Here is a 20,455-nt window from a genome sequence, read left to right as displayed (position 1 = left end):
AGCAAAAAAAAAATCGTAAAAATTAATCAAATCTGAAAAAAGGTAAATGCGCGTGTCTCGAGATAAGTCGTTCGACCGCGGCACAAATGTTTTTCCATTCATCAGCCTGTTTTTTTTTTTTACGAGAAAATTCGTAAAAATATCGGAAAACCAATATGTGACGAGGTAAATGGGGAAAAGCGTCACCGGATTAGCGAGCCGACGTCACGCGGTCGACAGATTCCGAAGTGCTTCGCAATTAATCTTTTTTTTAACGTGACGGGAAGGTCTGACACATCAGCGCCCCCTGTCTGCAAAACAGATCTGTCTTCAGATTCTGAATAACAACCTGGAAAAGTTGATAAAAATCGTAACAATGACACTTTTCTGTTTTTTTTGAAATTTTATTTTTGAAATGTTCAAACAGGAACAAGAAAGAACAAGAACAAAATGAACATTTTAGCACCAAAATAAAAGGGTTTTTTCCTCTCTTTTAATTGGACGAAATGTTCTAACTTTACGTTAGAAAAGTTTCACCACAAACGAATCAGAGACATAAATTATTATCTTGAGACAATGAAGAGATTTCTGTGAATTTAACGTAAACAAAGAAACAACGTTAAAACAACAGTAATATTGAAGCTAACGTTACATAAACAAACAATTCCTTTGCAATGTCGCGAATCGACGACGAAACCTTCAATCGGGTCAGAAGTTAGCGCTTTAGCTGCGTCCAATCAGGGCTAGCTATAGCGTTCATCTTACGAGTTAAAACTGAATCGCGAGGTCCAGGAATGACCGTCGTTGTGGCAACTTATAATAAATCACTGGGGCTGTACGTTGGTGAGCGCTACAGCTTTAAATTGCTAAATAGTTGCTAGTGCTCTACTTACGATAAAATTGTGTTTTTTTCAGTTTACGCGCGAGAGAGAGAAACAACGTGGTCACCCTGACGACAAAAGCATCGTCTTTGGGAAAGTTCGGAAAAATCGTCAATATTTCGTCTCTCAAACAGCTTCGTTAGCTGCGTCCAATCAGGGCTAGCTATAACGCGCTTCTTACGAGTTAAAACTATTTCCGTAAAAAAGAAAAGAAATTCTATATTTTGAGTCAAGAAAAAAAAGTAAATACTCGTTAGGAACAAGTTCAGTTTCTGCAAAACAATGCAAATTAGCGTCACGTTGTTTATAACGTTAGTTTTAATCGTAAACAATACGTCGCTTGACAAACGTTTCAACGACAAACAAAAAAAAATTAGAAATTCGATATAGGGTGGGTTCAAACAGGAAGCTAATTTTTAACGTTAAAAAACGTAATTTAATCACCTAACGCGGGCTAACCCCGATGAAGCAAAAATGCGCAGGTTGTAAATCGCAAAAGAAAAACACGTACAGAATCGAAAAATTTAACGTCAAAATAAAATTTGATCAATGACGTTGTTGCGATAACTGTAAAAAAAAAAATCTGCTTTGATGTTTAAACGCACTGAAATCCATTTACGATAAATTTTGCTAACAGCCAAACGCGAAAAAAAATAAATCGTGAGGTCCAGGAAACTTATAATAAATCACTGGGGCTGTACGTTGGTGAGCGGTGCAGCTTTAAATTGCTAAACAGTTGCTAGTGTTCTACTTACGATAAAATAATCGAGTTTTTTTTCCGTTAACGCGCGAGAGAGAAACAACGTGGTCACACACACGAGCATCAGCGTCGCCTTTCGGAAAGTCCGTAAAAATCGTAAATATTTCCGTCTCAAACTTCAAACGTAGAATAAAACGTAAACAAGTGCGACTTTTTTACCGCGACAGAGTGAAACGGCGTGTCAGTTCAGGGCGTGGTCAGGAGGTAGTAGGCGGCGGCCGACATCAGAGCTCCGCCCATCGCCACCAGGACGAAGGCGCACCTCCTCCACCACCTCCTCCTCTCCTGCTCATCGTCCACCTCCTCTCTCCTCCTGCGCTTCCTGTTCCTTCCTTTTCGCTGCTGACGCCTCTCGAACGCCTCCAGCTCGTCCTGGTCGCAGAAAAAAAACAAAGAAACGCGACCATCGACAAACGGCTAACTGTTTTCATGAGGTAAAGAAGGCTAAGCTAACGACAGCGACAGACAGGAAGTTAGTTCAAAGACGATATCTGATATGATATCATGAGAGACTGAACACAGGTGTGTGTGTGTGTGTGTGTGTGTGTGTCAAACTCACCTGAAGTTTCTTTTGCTCCTCCTCCTCAACCGCTGTTTGCTCCGCCTCCTTCAGCTACACACACACACACACACACACACACACAGAGAGAGAGAAGTATGTGTCTGTATGTTTGCGTGTGTATTTGTGTCTGTATGTGTATGTATATATATATACAAACATACATATGTATACATATAGATACATATACATACATACATATACAAACATACATATATATATACATATACATACATACATATACATGCATACATATATACACATACATGCATACATATATATATACGTACATATACATGTATATGTACATACATGTATGTATATATGTATACATATGTACATACATATATACATATATTAGATTAAGATTAAGAACCTGTCAATCACAGGGGTGTGATTGACAAAGGACAAAAAAAATTAAAATATACAGTGTACCTACCATGACGCGATGGCAGCGCCCCACACACACACACACACACACACAGTGACATTAATTCAATACATTGCAAAACAAGAGCTACAAAATAAAGGTACATTTCATAGATATTTAATAAAGTGCACGTAGATGTTTGGACACAGTTGACTCATGTATTATAAAGGGGTTAGACTTATGTGTGTCTGTAAATATGTGTGTGTATTTGTGTGTCTGTATATATGTGTGTCTGTATATATGTGTGTGTATTTGTGTGTCTGTATATATGTATGTGTATTTGTGTGTCTGTATATATGTGTGTCTGTATATATGTGTGTGTATTTGTGTGTCTGTATTTGTGTGTCTGTATATATGTGTGTGTATTTGTGTGTCTGTATATATGTGTGTCTGTATATATGTGTGTGTATTTGTGTGTCTGTATATATGTGTGTCTGTATATGTGTGTATTTGTGTGTCTGTAAATATGTGTGTGTATTTGTGTGTCTGTATATATGTGTGTGTATTTGTGTGTCTGTATATATGTGTGTGTATTTGTGTGTCTGTATATATGTGTGTGTATTTGTGTGTCTGTATATATGTGTGTGTCTATATATATGTGTCTGCATATATGTGTCTGTATATGTGTGTATTTGTGTGTCTGTATATGTGTGTCTGTATATGTGTGTATTTGTGTCTGTATATATGTGTGTCTGCATATATGTGTGTTTGTATATATGTGTGTGTCTGTATATATGTGTGTCTGCATATATGTGTGTCTGTATATGTGTGTGTGTCTGTATATATGTGTGTCTGCATATATGTGTGTCTGTATATGTGTCTGCATATATGTGTGTCTGTATATATTTGTGTGTCTGTATATATGTGTGTCTGCATATATGCGTGTCTGTATATGTGTCTGCATATATGTGTGTCTGTATATATTTGTGTCTGTATATGTGTGTGTATTTGTGTGTGTATATATGTGTGTGTATTTGTGTGTCTGTATATATGTGTGTGTCTGTATATATGTGTGTGTCTGTATATGTGTGTGTATTTGTGTGTCTGTATATATGTGTGTGTATTTGTGTGTCTGTATATATGTGTGTGTCTGTATATATGTGTGTGTCTGTATATGTGTGTATTTGTGTGTCTGTGTGTGTGTGTCTGTATATGTGTGTGTATTTGTGTGTCTGTATATATATATATATGTGTGTATATTTGTGTCTGTATCTGTATACGTGTGTGTATTTGTGTGTATCTGTATACGTGTGTGTATATGTGTGTGTGTGTGTGTACCTGGCTGATCCTCTGTTGGTCTCTGCACACGTCGTCACACTGAATGTCAGTCTGAGTCGACGCAGAACACGGCAACTCCTAAACACACACACACACACACACACACACACACTGTAAATGTTTGCTCTAACAAAGAAAATCATTCAAAGTGAATTATTTTGGTTTGTGGAGAAAACAAAGACATTTGAGAACATCATCGTTTCCAGGTTTTTCCTCGTTGCTCAACATTTGAACATTTTCTCAAACAAACGACGAAGAAGAAGAAGATGAAGATGTAGAAGGATCTAGAAAAGAGTCCAGAGACGACTTTAATAGAAATAAAATCACTTTAAATCACCTCAGGTTCAGTTCTAGTTCACATCAGCAGGAAAAACACACAAAAAGAGACGAGTCGTGGAGTGGAAAATCACAGAGTGACCACTTTATTAGGTACAGTGTGTGTGTGTGTGTGTGTGTGTGTGTGTGTGTGTGTGTACCTTCTTGATCCTCTTGCATGGACACCTCAGCTTCACCTTCTGCTGACATTTCTCCTCACACACACCTGGATGACACATCTGCTTACAGCGGTGACCACAGCTCAGCTGCACACACACACACACACACACACAGAGACACACACACACACACACACACACACACATCAAACGTCTGTGAAAACAAACCTGCTCTGTCTCTGATCAACACGTTAAAGGCACAGTTCAGGTTTTTTTTTGCTGACACACAGTCAGTCAGTGTGTGTGTGTGTGTGTGTGTGTTTTATTTATCTTTAAAAAAAAAACACAGATTCTTTGAGTAAAAGTGAGTCGTAAAATAAATGAGCAGTGAAATGTAGTTTGGGCTTTGTGTGTGTGTGTGTGTGTGTGTGTGTGTGTGTGTGTGTGTGTGTGTGTGTGTGTGTGTGTGTGTCAACATTCCAGTGCTGCAGCCTCTGCATATATTTGTTATTCCAACTATGTGTGTGTGTGTGTGTGTTTCTGGAGGTTAGGTTTCAGCAGACTATGAAAACATACACACACACACACACACACGTCAGACCAACATCTGACAGTGTTTTCTTACGTGTGTGTGTGTGTGTGTGTGTGTGTGTGTGTGTGTCTGTAAGTGACAGAATGAAAAGCTAAATCATTCCCTGGTGTAAGTGAAAGACTCTTATGTCTTTGTGTGTCCCCAGAGTGTGTGTGTGTGTGTGTGTGTGTGTGTGTGTGTGTGTGTGTGTGTGTACCTCTTTAGGACACTGGTGGTTACAGGAGCTCAGCAGCATCTTTGTCTTCTCATCAGCTGATGTGAACTTCCTGCAGAGACAAAGAAAATGTCCTTCAGTCAGTGAAGTTTGTCCTTTTCACTGTGAACAGGACACTTTCAGAAAGTGAGGACAATGTGTGGACTGTTTCTGAAAGTGTGGACTGTTTTCTGAAAGTGTGGACTGTTTTCTGAAAGTGTGGACCGTTTGACTGTTTTCTGAAAGTGTGGACCATTTTCTGAAAGTGTGGACTGTTAGACTGTTTTCAGAAAGTGTGGACCGTTTTCTGAAAGTATGAACCGCTTCCTGAAAGTAAGGACCATTTTCATAAAGTGTGGACCGTTTTCTGAAAGTGTGGATTCTTTTCTGAAAGTATGGACATTTTTCTGGAAGTGTGGACTAACATCTTTCTGAAAGTGTAGACTGTTTTCTGAAAGCGTGGATTCTTTTCTGAAAGTGTGGACTGTTTTCTGAAAGTGTGGATTCTTTTCTGAACGTGTGGATTCTTTTCTGAAAGTATGGACTGTTTTCTTAAAAAGTGGACTATTTTCTGAAAGTGTGGACAGTTTTCTGAAAGTGTGGATTATTTTCTGAAAGTGTGGACTGTTTTCTGAAAGTATGGACTATTTTCTGAAAGTGTGGACTGATTTCAGAAAGTGTGGACTATTTCCTGAAAGTGTGGACTGATTTCAGAAAGTGTGGACTATTTCCTGAAAGTGTGGACTATTTTCTGAAAGTGTGGACTATTTCCTGAAAGTGTGGATTGTTTTCAGAAAGTGTGGACTGTTTACTGATAGTATGGACTGTTTTCTGAAAGTGTGGACGGTTTTCAGAAAGTGTGGACTATTTTCTGAAAGTGTGGACTATTTTCAGAAAGTGTGGAACATTTTCTGAAAGTGTGGACTGTTTACTGATAGTATGGACCGTTTTCTGAAAGTGTGGACTATTTTCTGAAAGTGTGGACTATTTTCAGAAAGTGTGGACCAATATTTTTCTGAAAGTGTGGACCAATATTTTTCTGAAAGTGTGGACCAACACTTTTCTGAAAGTGTGGACAACGTGAGGACATTTTCTGAAAGTGAGTGCATTTTCAAAAATGTGGACATTTTGTCTGGTCCTTACTTTCTGTCACTCATTTAATGGACTGTCTGTGTGTCCTCAGAGTGTGTGTGTGTACTGACGTGCACTCCACATAGAGTATGGTGATCTTGCAGTGGCAGCGTTGGCGGATCATCTGTAGGCAGGACGGACAGTCGCCCGGGTGACAGGGGCGGGCACAGGTGTGGGGGCAGCCGGGGGGGCGGGGCTTACCGCAGGCCTCCTCACACACCTCACACTGCACAGCGAGAGAGAGAGAGAGAGAGAGAGACGGTGTGTGTGTGAGAGAGTGACGGAGAGAGAGAGACAGACGGACTGATGTGATGAGGTTTGAACTCCACGACGAGGTCACCACCTTGTTGCCGCCGGTAACCAGGTGACACTCTCTGCTGCAGTCGTGGTTACCGCAGGTCAGGGGTCGTCCGCAGGGTCGTTTACAGGAGAAGCGACCCTGACGATGACACGGCACCGGGCTGACCTGAGAGAGAGAGAGAGAGAGAGAGAGAGAGAGCGAACGAGTGTGCGGTGAATACGAAGCAACTGAGCGAGACGAAGAGAAAGGACAAACTGATGAATGGATGAAGTAGAGGGAGGGAACGAGGAGGACGAGATTGAGCTAATAATGGACGACGTTTGAGACGAGAAACGGGAAAAAGAAAACACAGCGGGGGAGAGAGAGAGAGAGAGAGAGAGGAGTGTAGGGAGGAGGAAGTGATGAAGCTTTAAAAACAACACAAAAGACAATAAACGATGTTTCTTACCTCGTGTTCTCCAAAACAGGAGCTGAAGACAAAACACAGAGATGTTGACGTTTCATTTTAGGCTCGACGAACAAACAAGAGACGTGACGAGGACAAGTCTGCGACGTCTTTAACAACACGTTTACGTCTTTATCTGCACTGTTAGAAGGACTTTAACGACAGAAAACTGACGTTTGTAAACCACTCACTCTCCCACACCAAATTCCATAGAGAAAACCGGTGATTTTAACATCACAGAGACACAGGAGTTCACAGGAGTCGTTGATCCACTGCTGCTGACATCACTATCTTCAAATGTCTTATTTTGTCAATTCGGCTTTTGAAAACCCGTCGTTCAGATTGACCTCAGTGACACAAAGTGACCACACGAGGCAGTAGTAGACCAGCAGCTCCTGTGTCAACTGTGAAGTCTGTCTCACAGTGAGATAAAGACGTGAACGTGTTCTTAAGACATCATAGACTTGAAGTGATGTAGATTTTATTAAGTAAAAAACGTTTAATTAACAGAAAACTGAAGTTTGTAAACCACTCACTCTCCCACACCAAACCCCATAGAGAAAAAAATCAGTGATTTTAACATCACAGAGACACAGGAGTTGATCCACTGCTGCCTTCATCACTAACTTACAGTGACTTATTTTGTAAAATTCGGCTTTTAAAATATTTAATTTAGACTTAAATCAGTGACCACACGAGGCAGCAGAGGACCAGCAGCTCCCTGTGTCCCTGTGAGCTAAAATCACTGATTTTCTCTATGGGCTTTGGTGTGGGAGAGTGAGTGGTTTACAAACTTCAGTTTGTCTAACGCCGACATAAAGACGTGAACGTGATTTTGAGATAAACTTAAAGACTCTGAGGTGACTCTTTCCTTTTTTTTGTGTCCCTGCTGGCAGCCGCGATGTTACGTTGCGCGTCTCAAGGTCACAGTGACCTTGAGACGCGCAAATCTAATCAGTTTGAGTCCAAGTGAAAAGGTTTGTGCCAAATTTGAAAGGATTCTTCTTCGGGGGCTAAATCTGCGCAACGTTCTCCGTCGGGACAGAGGGGGGGGGAAAAAAGGAGGCGGGGCCACGTCTGTCGCTGGTGATATCGCAATGGCGAGAACGTGTGCGCGTGTGTGTGTGTGTCTGATCACTTTGGCTGTCGGAGGTGACTGTTAATGCGCGTTATGACACACACACACACACACACACACACACACACACACACATCTACATGTCTTTATCACATTGTGGGGACCAAGTTCAGGACCGGGCACAATGTCCCCACGAGGAAAAATGTCCCCACAAAGAAGGTGTTTTGCCAGGCGGTGGTCCACACAAGCATAGAAAGACAAGAGTGCGCGACACACACACACACACACACACACACACACACACACACACACACACACACACACACACACACACACACACACACACACACACACACACACACACACACACACACACACACACAGCATGCCGAGTGTTTTATAATCTCACGTCTAATGACCGTGAAGGAACATAAGCACCCTGGAATGTGTTATGTGATTAGTGTGTGTGTGTGTGTGTGTGTGTGTGTGTGCGCGGGGTATAATCCGGGGACCACATGATCAAAACAAACCTGAATTATTTTGATTTTCCAAGTAGCAGAGAGACTTTGACACTCGTGTGTGTGTGTGTGTGTGTGTGTGTGTGTGTGTGTGTGTGTGTGTGACTCACGTTGTGATTGGTACTTGACACGGCGGACAGGGCAGCGCTTTCTTCACAAACTCAGGTTCCGACCGTTGCTCCCACGGACCGGCTAACTGCACCTAAACACACACACACACACACACATCATTTATTCTGTTATAAATGTGGAAATGTCCCTTTTTTTTTAATGTAACCGATCACAAGCCCAACAAAAAAAAACAGTGTCACTGCTCCTTTAAGCGACCCACCTGCTGGGACTTGACCAGCACCTGGTCGTGGCAGGGCTGAGGGCAGGTGTGGCTGCAGCCGGACAGCTGCAGCGCACAGTGCTGCCTGCAGGGGGGGCAGGGGCCGGTGTGGCACCGGTGGGTCTCTCTGGTCGGGTGGTGACAGGACGGAGGACACCTGAGGAGACGACAGGTGAGACGGAGACAGAGCGTCCATTTGGAGTTCACGGAAATGGGTGGGTTTTATTTTGGAAAAACCGCAGAGTAAAAGTAAGACTTTTATTGTGAAAACTTCAGGGTTCGGTTTAGTGTCGACCTTTATTTTGAAAACTTCAAGTTTCTGTTTAATGTGGACCTTTATTTTGAAAACTTCAGGGTTCTGTTTAGTATAGACCTTTATTTTGAAAAATTCAGGGTATTGTTTGGTGTGGACCTTCATTTTGAAAACTACGAGGTTCTAATTAGTGTGAAATTTTATTTTTGAAAACTTCAAGGTTCAGTTTAGTGTGGACCAGCAAACTATACATTTAAAAACTAAAAAATGTTTTTTTTTTTATGTATAAATATGGACCAACAGAAACTCAGACTTTTATTGTGAAAATCGCAGGGTTGTGCTTTAGTGTGGATGAACATAAACTCAGGCTTTTATTGTGAAAATTGCAGAGTTGTGTTTTAGTGTGGATAAACAAAACTAAAACTATTATTGTGAAAATCTCAGGGTTGTGCTTTAGCGTGGATGTGCATAAACTAAGACTTTTATTGTGAAAATCGCAGGGTTGCGCTTTAGTGTGGATGTACATAAACTAAGGCTTTTATTGTGAAAACTGCAGTATTGTGCTTTTGCATGGATAACATGAACTAAGACTTTTATTGTGAAAATCGCAGGGTTGTGCTTTAGCGTGGCTAAACATAAACTAAGGCTTTTATTGTGAAAACTGCAGTATTGACTAAGACTTTTATTGTGAAAAGCACAGGGTTGCGTTTTAGTGTGGATGAACATAAACGAAGGCTTTTATTGTGAAAATTGCAGGGTTATGCTTTAGTGTGGATGAACATAGACTAAGGCTTTTATTGTGAAAATTGCAGGGTTATGCTTTAGTGTGGATGAACATAGACTAAGACTTTTATTGTGAAATTCGCAGGGTTGTGCTTTAGTGTGGATGAACATAAACTAAGACTTTTATTGTGAAAAGCACAGGGTTGCGCTTTAGTGTGGATGAACAAAAACTAAGGCTTTTATTGTGAAAATTGCAGGGTTGTGCTTTAGTGTGGATGAACATAGACTAAGACTTTTATTGTGAAATTCGCAGGGTTGCGCTTTAGTGTGGATGAACAAAAACTAAGGCTTTTATTGTGAAAATTGCAGGGTTGTGCTTTAGTGTGGATGAACATAAACCAAGGCTTTTATTGTGAAAATTGCAGGGTTGTTTTAGTGTGGATGAACATAGACTAAGGCTTTTATTTTGAAAACGGTGTGGTCATGTTTTAGTGTGAATAAAAATAAACAGATCCATGTATTTCGAAAACTACACAACTTTTATTTTGAAGACTGCTGGATCTTTGTTTTCCATATAAATGTACACTAACAGACACTGAGCTTTTATTGTGAAAGCTGCAGGGTTGTTTCTCACTGTGTGTGTGTGTGAGTGTGTGTGTGTGTGTGTGTGTTTACCTGCACGTCTCTTTACAGCGCGGCGGTCTCGTGTTCCTCTCTCGACCACATGGGACGACTAAGACGGTTTGTCCACATGCGCATGGGACGTCCACCGTCTCTGGACAAGGGTAGCAGCTCCCTGAGGGACACACACACACACACACACGTTCTGGTTTATGGACATGTATGTGTGTGTGTGTGTGTGTGTGTGTGTCGTCAGCTGACACTTCATTAAAATAGCACGGTGAGTGTTTTCAGCAGCACTGAGCGACAGGAAGTGATACGATGATACGACGCCGTGTCCCCAGAGGAGCTGATAAACTGACCGGGTCGCCGTGAGCTCATAGGTCATCGTGTAACAGGAAAGGTTTATGGACTCTGTCCACCAGGGGGCGCTCCACAACATTTACAATTTATGACCTAAACATACATTTTTATTTTTTTCTACACCAAACCCCATAGAGAAAATCTGTGATTTTAGCTCACGGTGGACACAGGAGCTGCTGGTCTACCGCTGCCTCGTGTGGTCACTTTGTGTCACTGAGGTGAATCTAAATAAAGGATTTTTAAAGCCGAATTCATTTAAATAAGACGTTTGAAGTTAGTGATGGAGGCAGCAGTGGATCAACGACTCCTGTGAACTCCTGTGTCTCTGTGATGTTAAAATCACTGGTTTTCTCTATGGACTTTGGTGTGGGAGAGTGAGTGGTTTAGAAAGTGAGAAAAACAAAAAACTTTCCACATGGCAAACTGTGAGATCAGGTAGAGACGACAGAAAAAAAAATATGTTTATGTCTTTATGTCACTTTTCGATGGACTTTTCCAACAGGAAACTGAAGTTTGTAAACCACTCACTCTCCCACACCAAAGTCCATAGAGTAAACCAGTGATTTTAACATCACAGAGACACAGGAGTCGTTGATCCACTGCTGCCTCCATCACTGAGTTCAAATGTCTTAATTTATGACTTCGGCTTTTGAAATTCTTCTTTCAGTGACACAGAGTGACCACACGAGGCAGCAGTAGACCGGCAGCTCCTGTGTCCACCATGAGCTTAAATCACTGGTTTTCTCTATGGGGTTTGGTGTGGTTGGAAAAGTCTGTCTAACAGTGAGATAAAGACGTGAAACATGTTCTTAAGACATCGTAGACTCAAACTAATGTAGATTTTACAAGATGGACCTTTTATTAAGCGACTAAAATTTTATTTTTTGTTGCGTCTCATACAATAACACTTGAAAAACAACAAAAACCCCATCCCTATTGTTAATGATATGATATTCTGTTATTATTTCTGAGATGAAAATATTAACTTCACACACACACACACACACACACACACACACACTCTCACACACACACTCTCACACACACTCCCGTTATCTGCCGTGCTGATGCCTCACAGTCACTGTGACCTTCAAGAAGCTCCACCAGTGAAAAGGTCAGAGCAGCCAATCAGCACGCAGACAAACGCATAAATTAACCTTCATCTATTCAGCCAATCACGAGGCAGACAGGGGGGTTTGGGGGGGCGCATTAGTTATCCTTTTATCGTCCAATCGGGGAACAATAGAGACAGGAAGTTATCTGTTACACACAGTTGAGGAAATGTCACACACACACACACACATTCTTGTACTTCCTGTATACTGAGGACCGGGTAAAAGTGATGACAAAGTGAGGACCAGCATTTCCACTTTATATAGCAACACAATTACAAATATCTACTCCATCTATAAAGAACCACTGGGTGCAGTACCATAAAATGTCTGCAGGTGGCGCCCCAGAGCAAAAAGTGTGTTAAAAACAGAGAATAGCATGTTTATAACCTTAGGAAGTGATTTCAATGAAAACAAAGTGGGGACCGGCCAAAATGTCCCCACTTCGTAAAAATGTCCCCACTTTGTTGGTTAAAAACCCCTCACTGGTCCTCAGTATGCCGCAAGTACAAGAACACACACACACACACACAGGTGTTATCTGTTACCTTGGTGGCACACAGAGGGACACTTGTGGTTGCGGCAGCCCAGCGTTCGTCCGCAGCTCTGGTCACAGGGCAGGCAGTTACCGGGGCAACACTGAAACACAAGGCATCATGGGAAACGGAGTTGGAGCTTCTACTTCTTCTTCTTTCTTTTTCATTGCAGATGACATTAAAACGTTATCAACGCCGCGAGGTTCGGGAGCGATAACGGGCGCCCGTTATCGGCCGCCGACCTTTTCATATCGCACGCTGACATTTAAACGGCGGGAAAAAACACAAACGACGAGACGAGGACGGTGACCGTGGCAACGGAGGGCGAAAACGCGAAAAAAAGGGAAACATTTGTTGCTACAAATGCTGCCACCTGGTGTTCAAACAGCGCAACTGCATCAGAATCACAACACAGCATGTACGTGTTCAGATGATTATAAAAATCTTTTTTTTTTACTCTAAAATGTTTGTTTTTAAGATGTGAAACATCATGACTTTGGAGTGTTTGTACAGTGCAGTGTCAGCAGGGGGCGCTGTGTACCCACCTTCCTCCTGCACTGGTGTTTCTGGCAGTTTCGGGTCTTTGGACACTTGGAGTCGCACAGGTATTCTTTATGACACGACATCGACTTCCTGTATTTACCGCACCTGCACTCCTTCTCCACCTCCTAACACACACACACACACACACACACACAGGGGGGGGTTAGATTATACTGTGTGTGTGTGTGAATGTGTGAGACTGTGTGTGTGCGAGTGTGAATGTGTGAGACCGTGTGTGTGTGTGTGTGTGTGTGTGTGTGTGTGAGACCGAGTGTGTGTGAGTGTGAATGTGTTAGTGTGTGAGACTGTGTGTGTGTGTGTGTGGTGTGAGTGTGTGTGTGCATGTGTGAGACAGTGTGTGTGTGTGTGTGTGAGACAGTGTCAGTGTGAATGTGTGAGACGGTGTGTGTGAGTGTGTGAGACAGTGAGTGTGTGTATGAGAGACGGTGAGTGAGTGTGTGAGTGAGACTGTGTGTGTGAGACAGTATGTGTGTGTGAGAGACAGTGTATGAGTGTGAGTGTGTGTGTGTGTATGAGAGACGGTGTGTGAGACGGTATGTGTGTGTGAGAGAGACAGTGTATGAGTGTGAGACAGAGTGTGAGAGAGAATGTGTGTGTGTGTGAGCGATGGTGTGTGAGTGTGTGTGTGTGTATGAGAGACAGTGTATGAGTGTGAGTGTGTGAGACGGTGTGTGAGTGTGTGAGACAGTGTGTGAGTGAGAATGTGTGTGTGTATGAGAGACGGTGTGTGAGTGTGTGTGTATGAGAGACAGTGTACGAGTGTGTGTGTGTGTGTGTGTGTGTGAAACAGCGTGTGTGTGAGTGTGTGAAACAGTGTGTGTGTGTATGAGAGACAGTGTGTGAGACAGTGTATGAGTTAGTGTGAGACGGTGTGTGTGTGTGTGTGTGTGTGTGTGTGTGAGACTGTGTGTGTGTGTGAGTGTGTGAGACAGTGTGTGTGTGACAGTGTGTGTGTGTGAGTGTGTGAGACAGTGTGTGTGTGTGAGTGTGTGAGACGGTGTATGTGTGAGACGTTGTGTGTGTGAGACAGTGTGTGTGTGTGGGGGTGTGTGTGTGTGTGTGAGACAGTGTGTGTGTGTGTGAGTGTGTGTGTGTGTGTGTGTGTGTGTGTGTGTGTGACCTGTCTGCAGGTCTCACAGCTCCCTCGGTGACACCTCATTGAACATGTGTGTTTTCCACAGGACAGAGGACGATCACATGTGTCTCCACACAGCAGCACTTCCTCTGTGCAGGGGAGAGACGACTCTACAGAGAGGAGGGGGGTCAGTCAGTTATCTGTGTGTGTGTGTGTGTGTGTGTGTGTGTGTCCGTGTGTGTGTGTCTCACTGGTTTTGCCACAGGGACAGCTCCTGCCGACCGAGCGAGGACATGGAGGACACACTCCGTCGTGACATCTGACCTCACAGGTGTGATTCCCACAGGAGAGACGAGAGCCACACACCTGCAACACACACACACACACACACACACACATTAGTATATGATGATAAAACAGTAGAATAATAAAGGTGTGTATTGTGTAGTGTTGTTGTGTTGTTGTCACCTGTTCACAGTTCCACTGAGGACTTGCACACGGCCTCTCAGTTTTCTCTCTGCCACACACACACGACTGAATACTGACTCTGTGACACGGAGCACACTCTACACACACACACACACACAGTTATTATCAGACGTTGATTTTATCATGAGATTTAAATGAGGACGACAGACATGTGACCTTTATATTTAGTGTGTGTTTGTGAGTGTGTACCTGTGTGCGTGTGTTTAACTGTGTGTGTACCTGTGTGTATGTATCCGTTTGTGCATGTGTTTGTGTGCGTTAGTATGTATGTTTGTGTGTACCTGTGTGTTTGTGTGTGTGTACCTGTGTGTTTGTGTGTGTACATACCTGTGTGTTTGTGTGCGTGTTTAACTGTGTGTGTACTAGCTGTGTGTATCTGTGTACCTGTGTTTGTGTAGAATGTGTATGTGTGTACCTGTGTGTATACCTGTGTGTGTGTGTGTGTGTGTACCTGTGTGTGTGTTCAACTGTGCGTGTACCTGTGTGTATGCAACCGTGTGCGCATGCGTTTGTGTGCGTTAGTATGTGTGTGTACGTTTGTGAGTGTACCTGTGCGTGTTTAACTGTGTGTGTACTTGTGTGTGTTTGTGTGTACCTGTTTGTGTTTAACACACCTGTGTGTGTTTGTGTGTGTTTATCTGTGTGTGTACCTGTGTGTACCTGTGTGCAAGTGTTTGTGTAGAATGTGTACGTGTGTACCCGTGTGTGTGCGTCTGAGTGTATGCAACTGTGTGTGTATGCGTTTGTGTAGAATTTGTGTGCGTGCAAATACCTTTGTGACAGAGTTGTTTACAGTTGTGTTGTTTGCAGCTCAACAATTTGCCGCACTCTTTCTGACACGACCAATCCTGGAGAGAGAGAGTCAGTTACACACACACACACACACACACACACACACACACACACACACACACACACACACTCTTGGACTTGCTGCATACTGAGGACCGGGTAAAAGAGCTGACCAAGTGAGGACCAGCATTTCCACTTTATAAATCAACACCATTACAAATATCTAATTCACGAATGACATCTACTAAAATTTGACCCAAAATGTTTGGTCCAAAATTTGAAAAAAAAAATTGACCCAAAATTTGTCAAAAACGTCATACTATACTGTCATCCAAAATGTAAAAAAAAAATTGACCAAAAATGTTTGGTCCAAAATTTGAAAAAAAAAATTAATGCAAAATTTTTGGTCCATAATTTGAAAAAAAAAATTCGACCCAAATTTTTTGGTCCAAAATTTAAAAAAAAAATTGACGCAAAATTTTTGGTCCAAAATTAAAAAAAAAAAAATTGGACCCAAAATGTTTGGTCCACAATTTGAAAAAAAAAATTGGACGCAAAATGTTTGGTCCAAAATGTGAAAAGATATTTGACAAAAAAATTGATGCAAATTTTTGGTCCAAAATTTGAAAAAAAAAATTGACCCAAAATGTTTGGTCCAAAATTTGAAAAAAAAAATTGACCCAAAATTTGACAAAAACGTCATACTATACTGTCATCCAAAATGTAAAAAAAAAATTGACCCAAAATTTTTGGTCCAAAATTTGAAAAAAAAAATAATGCCAAATTTTTGGTCCAGAATTTGAAAAAAAAATTGGACCCAAATTTTTTGGTCCAAAATTTAAAAAAAAAATTGACGCAAAATTTTTGGTCCAAAATTTGAAAAAAAAAAATTGGACCCAAAATTCTTGGTCCAAAATGTGAAAAAATATTTGACAAAAAAATTGATGCAAAATTTTTGGTCCAAAATTTGAAAACAAAAATTGGACCCAAAATGTTTGGTCCAAAATTTGGAAAAAAAATTGATGCAAAATTTTTGGTCCAAAATTTGACAAAAAAAATTGACCCAAAATGCTTGGTCCAAAATGTGAAAAAAAATTTGATAAAAAAATGGATGCAAAATTTTTGGTCCAAAATTTGAAAAAAAAATTGGACGCAAAATGTTTGGTCCAAAATTTGAAAAAAAATTTGACGCAAAATGTTTGGTCCAAAATTTGACAAAAAAAATTACTATATACTATGTCGTCCAAAATTTTAATTTTTTTTTTGACAAACAGTATAGCATGTTATAGCAAGCTAAGGAAGTGATTTCAATGAAAACAAAGTGAGGACCGACCAAAATGTCCTCACTCCGTAAAAATGTCATCACTTTGTTGGTTAAAAACCCTCACTGGTCCTCAGTATGGCACAAGTACAAGAACACACACACACACACACGTAAAAAAAAACATATACCTTGTTGCTACAGCGACGGGGGAGGGGCTTAGCTTTGCCGCACAGGCAGGAAACAGCCACCATCTTTGGACACGGAGGACAGGGACCTGAAAAGGGACACATTTTTTACCCATAATGCTCCTGGGCCTCTACAGGTGTGCGTGTGTGTGTGTGTGTGTGTGGTTACCAGGGTGACAGAGCAGCAGACAGGTGTGTCCACAGGACGGTTTGATCTCCTGCTCACAGACGGCGCCGCACGAGTGAGGCACCAACCAGGGGTCGGGGGGAGGGTCCTGCAGTTTCCCACAGTAACACGTGTACCTGAACGCAACACACACACACACAGGCTGTTTGCAGCAACAACACAATCCATTTCGATGGTTTATTCTATATATTTCTATCATTTACATGTTGCGCATCCAGCCGAGCTCCCACATGTCGACGGTGCGAAGAAGACTTGGTTATTGAACTAAATTAGAACATTAAACGATTGTTTTTGCGACGAAAAGACTCTTCTCAGTGTTGACGTGTTGTGGTTTTATTGAAGGAAAGCACTTTTCAAGACGTTACTAAAGGGAAAACTGTTGCTTTGGCATCAAAGTCACCGTTTCTGCATCAAAGTCAGTGTTCTCCTCGACATGCCGTCCTTTCACAGGACGCACGTTTAATTATTCTACATTTATTTGGTGTTTTTGGTGAAACTGACCTCTGTTATTTTGCCGATTACTAAAGGACTGAAAGGAGTAGAAACTTTTTTTTCCCTGATGAAAGGAGAGAGTCTGCTCTTTCTAATAAAACTTAAATAATCTAAATAATACTTTTATTTAAACACAAATAAAGTGTGGAATGAAATTCACTCATCAACTCAGAAGCTGAGTGTGGAGCCCCCTGCTGGAGAGCAGCACTCAACACAACACAACACTGCCTAACAGTCACCCTCTATTTTTACATTTAACTACATTTGTAGTTTGATATGTTTGATATTGATGTATGTATGATATTTTTAAGGCTTACATATCAATATTATATTGGTTCTTATTGGTTAATTTGGATTATTTTTCCATTGTTTTTCGGTCCATAAATTGTCCGAAAAAGCTGAAAAAACCTTTGTCCTCAAACAAAACAAACATATTCGTTCGTATCAGAGAAAACAAAACAGATAATCGTTAGCGTTACCTGTTGGGCGTGGCACTGGGAGGATACTCGGCTCGACACTTCGGACTGAGGAGGGAAAATTAAAAAAAAACAGATTTATATTCATCAATCATTTAGTGTATTTATACGATAATAAATGAGTTTAAGATGTCAGAATGTGTCTTTCTGCACGTGTTTAACGTGAGTTTTATGTCCCAGTAAAGCAAATGTTATTTCCTACTTTTTCGTGTTATATAGCAAAGGTCGCAAACTTCGGTCCCCGCTAAACTGAGCAGGCCAGAACGTGTGTGTGTGTGTGTGTTCGATTTATGCTTTAGTTGTGGACTAAATCAGGTAGACGTGGCTTCTCTACGAGTTTGTTGAACAGAAAAAAATTAAAATATTGACAAATAGCTAAGTTTGCGAACTTTGGTCCCCACTAATGTAAGCAGACCAGAATGTGTGTGTGAGTATTTGGCCCCTCCATTGAACATAGACTCGCATGAACGCAAACATCGCTTTTATACGTGTTTGTTGAACAGAAATTTTGCGCTAACGTTTATGTTCCGTGCAAAAATTGACGGATAGCGAAGTTTGCGAACTTTGGTCCCCACTAAATTAAGCAGACCAGAATGTGTGTGTGAGTATATGGCTCCTCCACTGAACAGCGATTCGCATAAACACGATGTCGCTTCTCTACGTGTTTGTTGAACAGAAATTTTGTGTTTACGTTTATATTCTGTGCAAAAATAGCAAAGTTTCCGAACTTTGTTCCTCACTAAATTAAGCAGACCAGAATGTGTGTGCGAGTATATGGCTCCTCCACTGAACAACGACTCGCATAAACACGATGTCTTTTCTCTACGGGTTTGTTGAACGGAAATTTTACGTTAACGTTGATATTCCGTGCAAAAATTGACGGATAGCTAAGTTTGCAAACTTTGGTCCCCACTAAATTAAGCAGACCAGAATGTGTGTGTGAGTATATGGCTCCTCCAATGAACAGCGATTCGCATAAAAACGATGTCGCTTCTCAACGTGTTTGGTGAACAGAAATTTTGCGCCAACGTTGATATTCTGTGCAAAGATTGACGAATAGCGAAGTTTGCGAACTTTGGTCCCCACTAAAGTGAGTAGGCCAGAACATGTGTGCGACTATTTGGCTCCGCCATTGAACTCCATTAAAATTTTGCGCTAACGTTTATGTTCCGTGCAAAAATTGACAAATACCGAAGTTTGCGAACTTTGAACTTTGACCCCCCCGCTCCTTCGGAGGACACGCCCCCAAGAGTGCCATAGCATCGTTTGGCTACTTTTTTTTACTCAATCAAATGAAAGCGTTTGTGACGATATTGTAGAGATTTTCAAAATAAAAGCTCCTCACCAGGGCCACGGGTGCTGCTTCTGACCAAAGTCGTCGTCGGTGATGGACGAGACGAGGAAGGCGGAGTCTCTCGCCCATTTCTGGATGCAAGGAAGGTGGAAGAGAGAGAAGCAGCTGCTGCAGCTCCACACCTGCACACACACACACACACACACACACACACGATATTCAATAACGATGACTCATCGATCGGCGGATCAATACAGGAAGTGATGGATCGGCGTCTGACCGGCTGCGTTCTCTTCACGGACGCGATGCAGATGAGGCAGGTGAGGGCGCCGGACTGAAACAGGTCACTGACGTACTGACCGGTCCTGACCAGACCAGTGACATCACCACCTACACACACACACACACACACAATTCTTTATCTTTGATCTCACCCGCGTCTTGGCATTTTCCAAACATCACAAAGTGGGGCGGGGTTAACCTGTCTGGTTCGCGTAGGTGGTGAAGGTCGTCGCCAGGATCTTCCCTCTCTTTCCATCCTTGTGGTTTACGCCCACTTCGCCGTTGTCGTCGTCGTCGTCATCATCGGAGGAGGAGGAGGAGCTAATCTGACTCTCCACCAATCGCTGAGCAGCGGCCTGGTTCGACTTCCTGATCTCCTCAAACTTGGACTGGACCGACACAGCTGCCGGCGAAGAAAAATCAGTCATCAATAATCAATGCTCACTTTGATCTGATGACATCAGAGGGAGGGGGGCGTGTCCTCACCCCGCGGAGGCTCAGGCGCCGCGGCGACCTTCGTCTTTCCTCCTCGTCCTGCGGCCCACGCTCCCGTGGGGGCGGCAGCGGCGGCGGCGGCGACCCCCGGCCTTTGTCGTTCTTTCTGTGGAGGTCGCGAACTTTCACCCTGACCGTTCTGGCCGCGCCCTCGACCGCGACCCTGTTGACGCCAGGCCGGCTCCATGGCAACCGTTTCCCGAACTTCACACACGCAGAGAGGGAAACGTCGTTGTTACACTTTATCAACAATAACTGCGATACAGGAAACCGTTGCTGCTACTGTACGATAGCAAAAGTCGTAAAAAAATATGTCGTACTGTTACGAAAACATGTCACCAA

At 42.3% G+C, this 20,455-nt stretch overlaps 1 protein-coding gene across 1 annotated transcript; it reads right to left on the bottom strand.

The window, feature by feature from the left end:
• Positions 1-1,403: 1,403 nt before the first annotated feature.
• Positions 1,404-20,300, bottom strand: nfxl1 (nuclear transcription factor, X-box binding-like 1; the record flags this gene model as incomplete). Its single annotated transcript, XM_083885857.1, has 24 exons — positions 1,404-1,992; positions 2,180-2,233; positions 3,888-3,965; positions 4,364-4,468; positions 5,110-5,179; positions 6,309-6,463; positions 6,581-6,703; positions 6,987-7,008; positions 8,690-8,781; positions 8,911-9,067; positions 10,562-10,682; positions 12,531-12,621; positions 13,064-13,186; positions 14,203-14,327; positions 14,409-14,523; positions 14,626-14,723; positions 15,419-15,494; positions 16,891-16,976; positions 17,057-17,190; positions 18,046-18,090; positions 19,388-19,518; positions 19,617-19,726; positions 19,818-20,021; positions 20,105-20,300. The coding sequence occupies 24 exons, from the start codon at positions 20,298-20,300 to the stop codon at positions 1,807-1,809; spliced, it is 2,697 nt and encodes an 898-aa protein (XP_083741983.1). The 3' UTR covers positions 1,404-1,806.
• Positions 20,301-20,455: the final 155 nt, after the last annotated feature.

Source organism: Microchirus variegatus (assembly GCF_963457635.1).
Source record: "Microchirus variegatus genome assembly, chromosome: 2".
Lineage (NCBI taxonomy): Eukaryota > Metazoa > Chordata > Actinopteri > Pleuronectiformes > Soleidae > Microchirus > Microchirus variegatus.
Note: the sequence above shows the minus strand (reverse complement) of the source record. Positions and strands in the feature narration are given on the sequence as shown.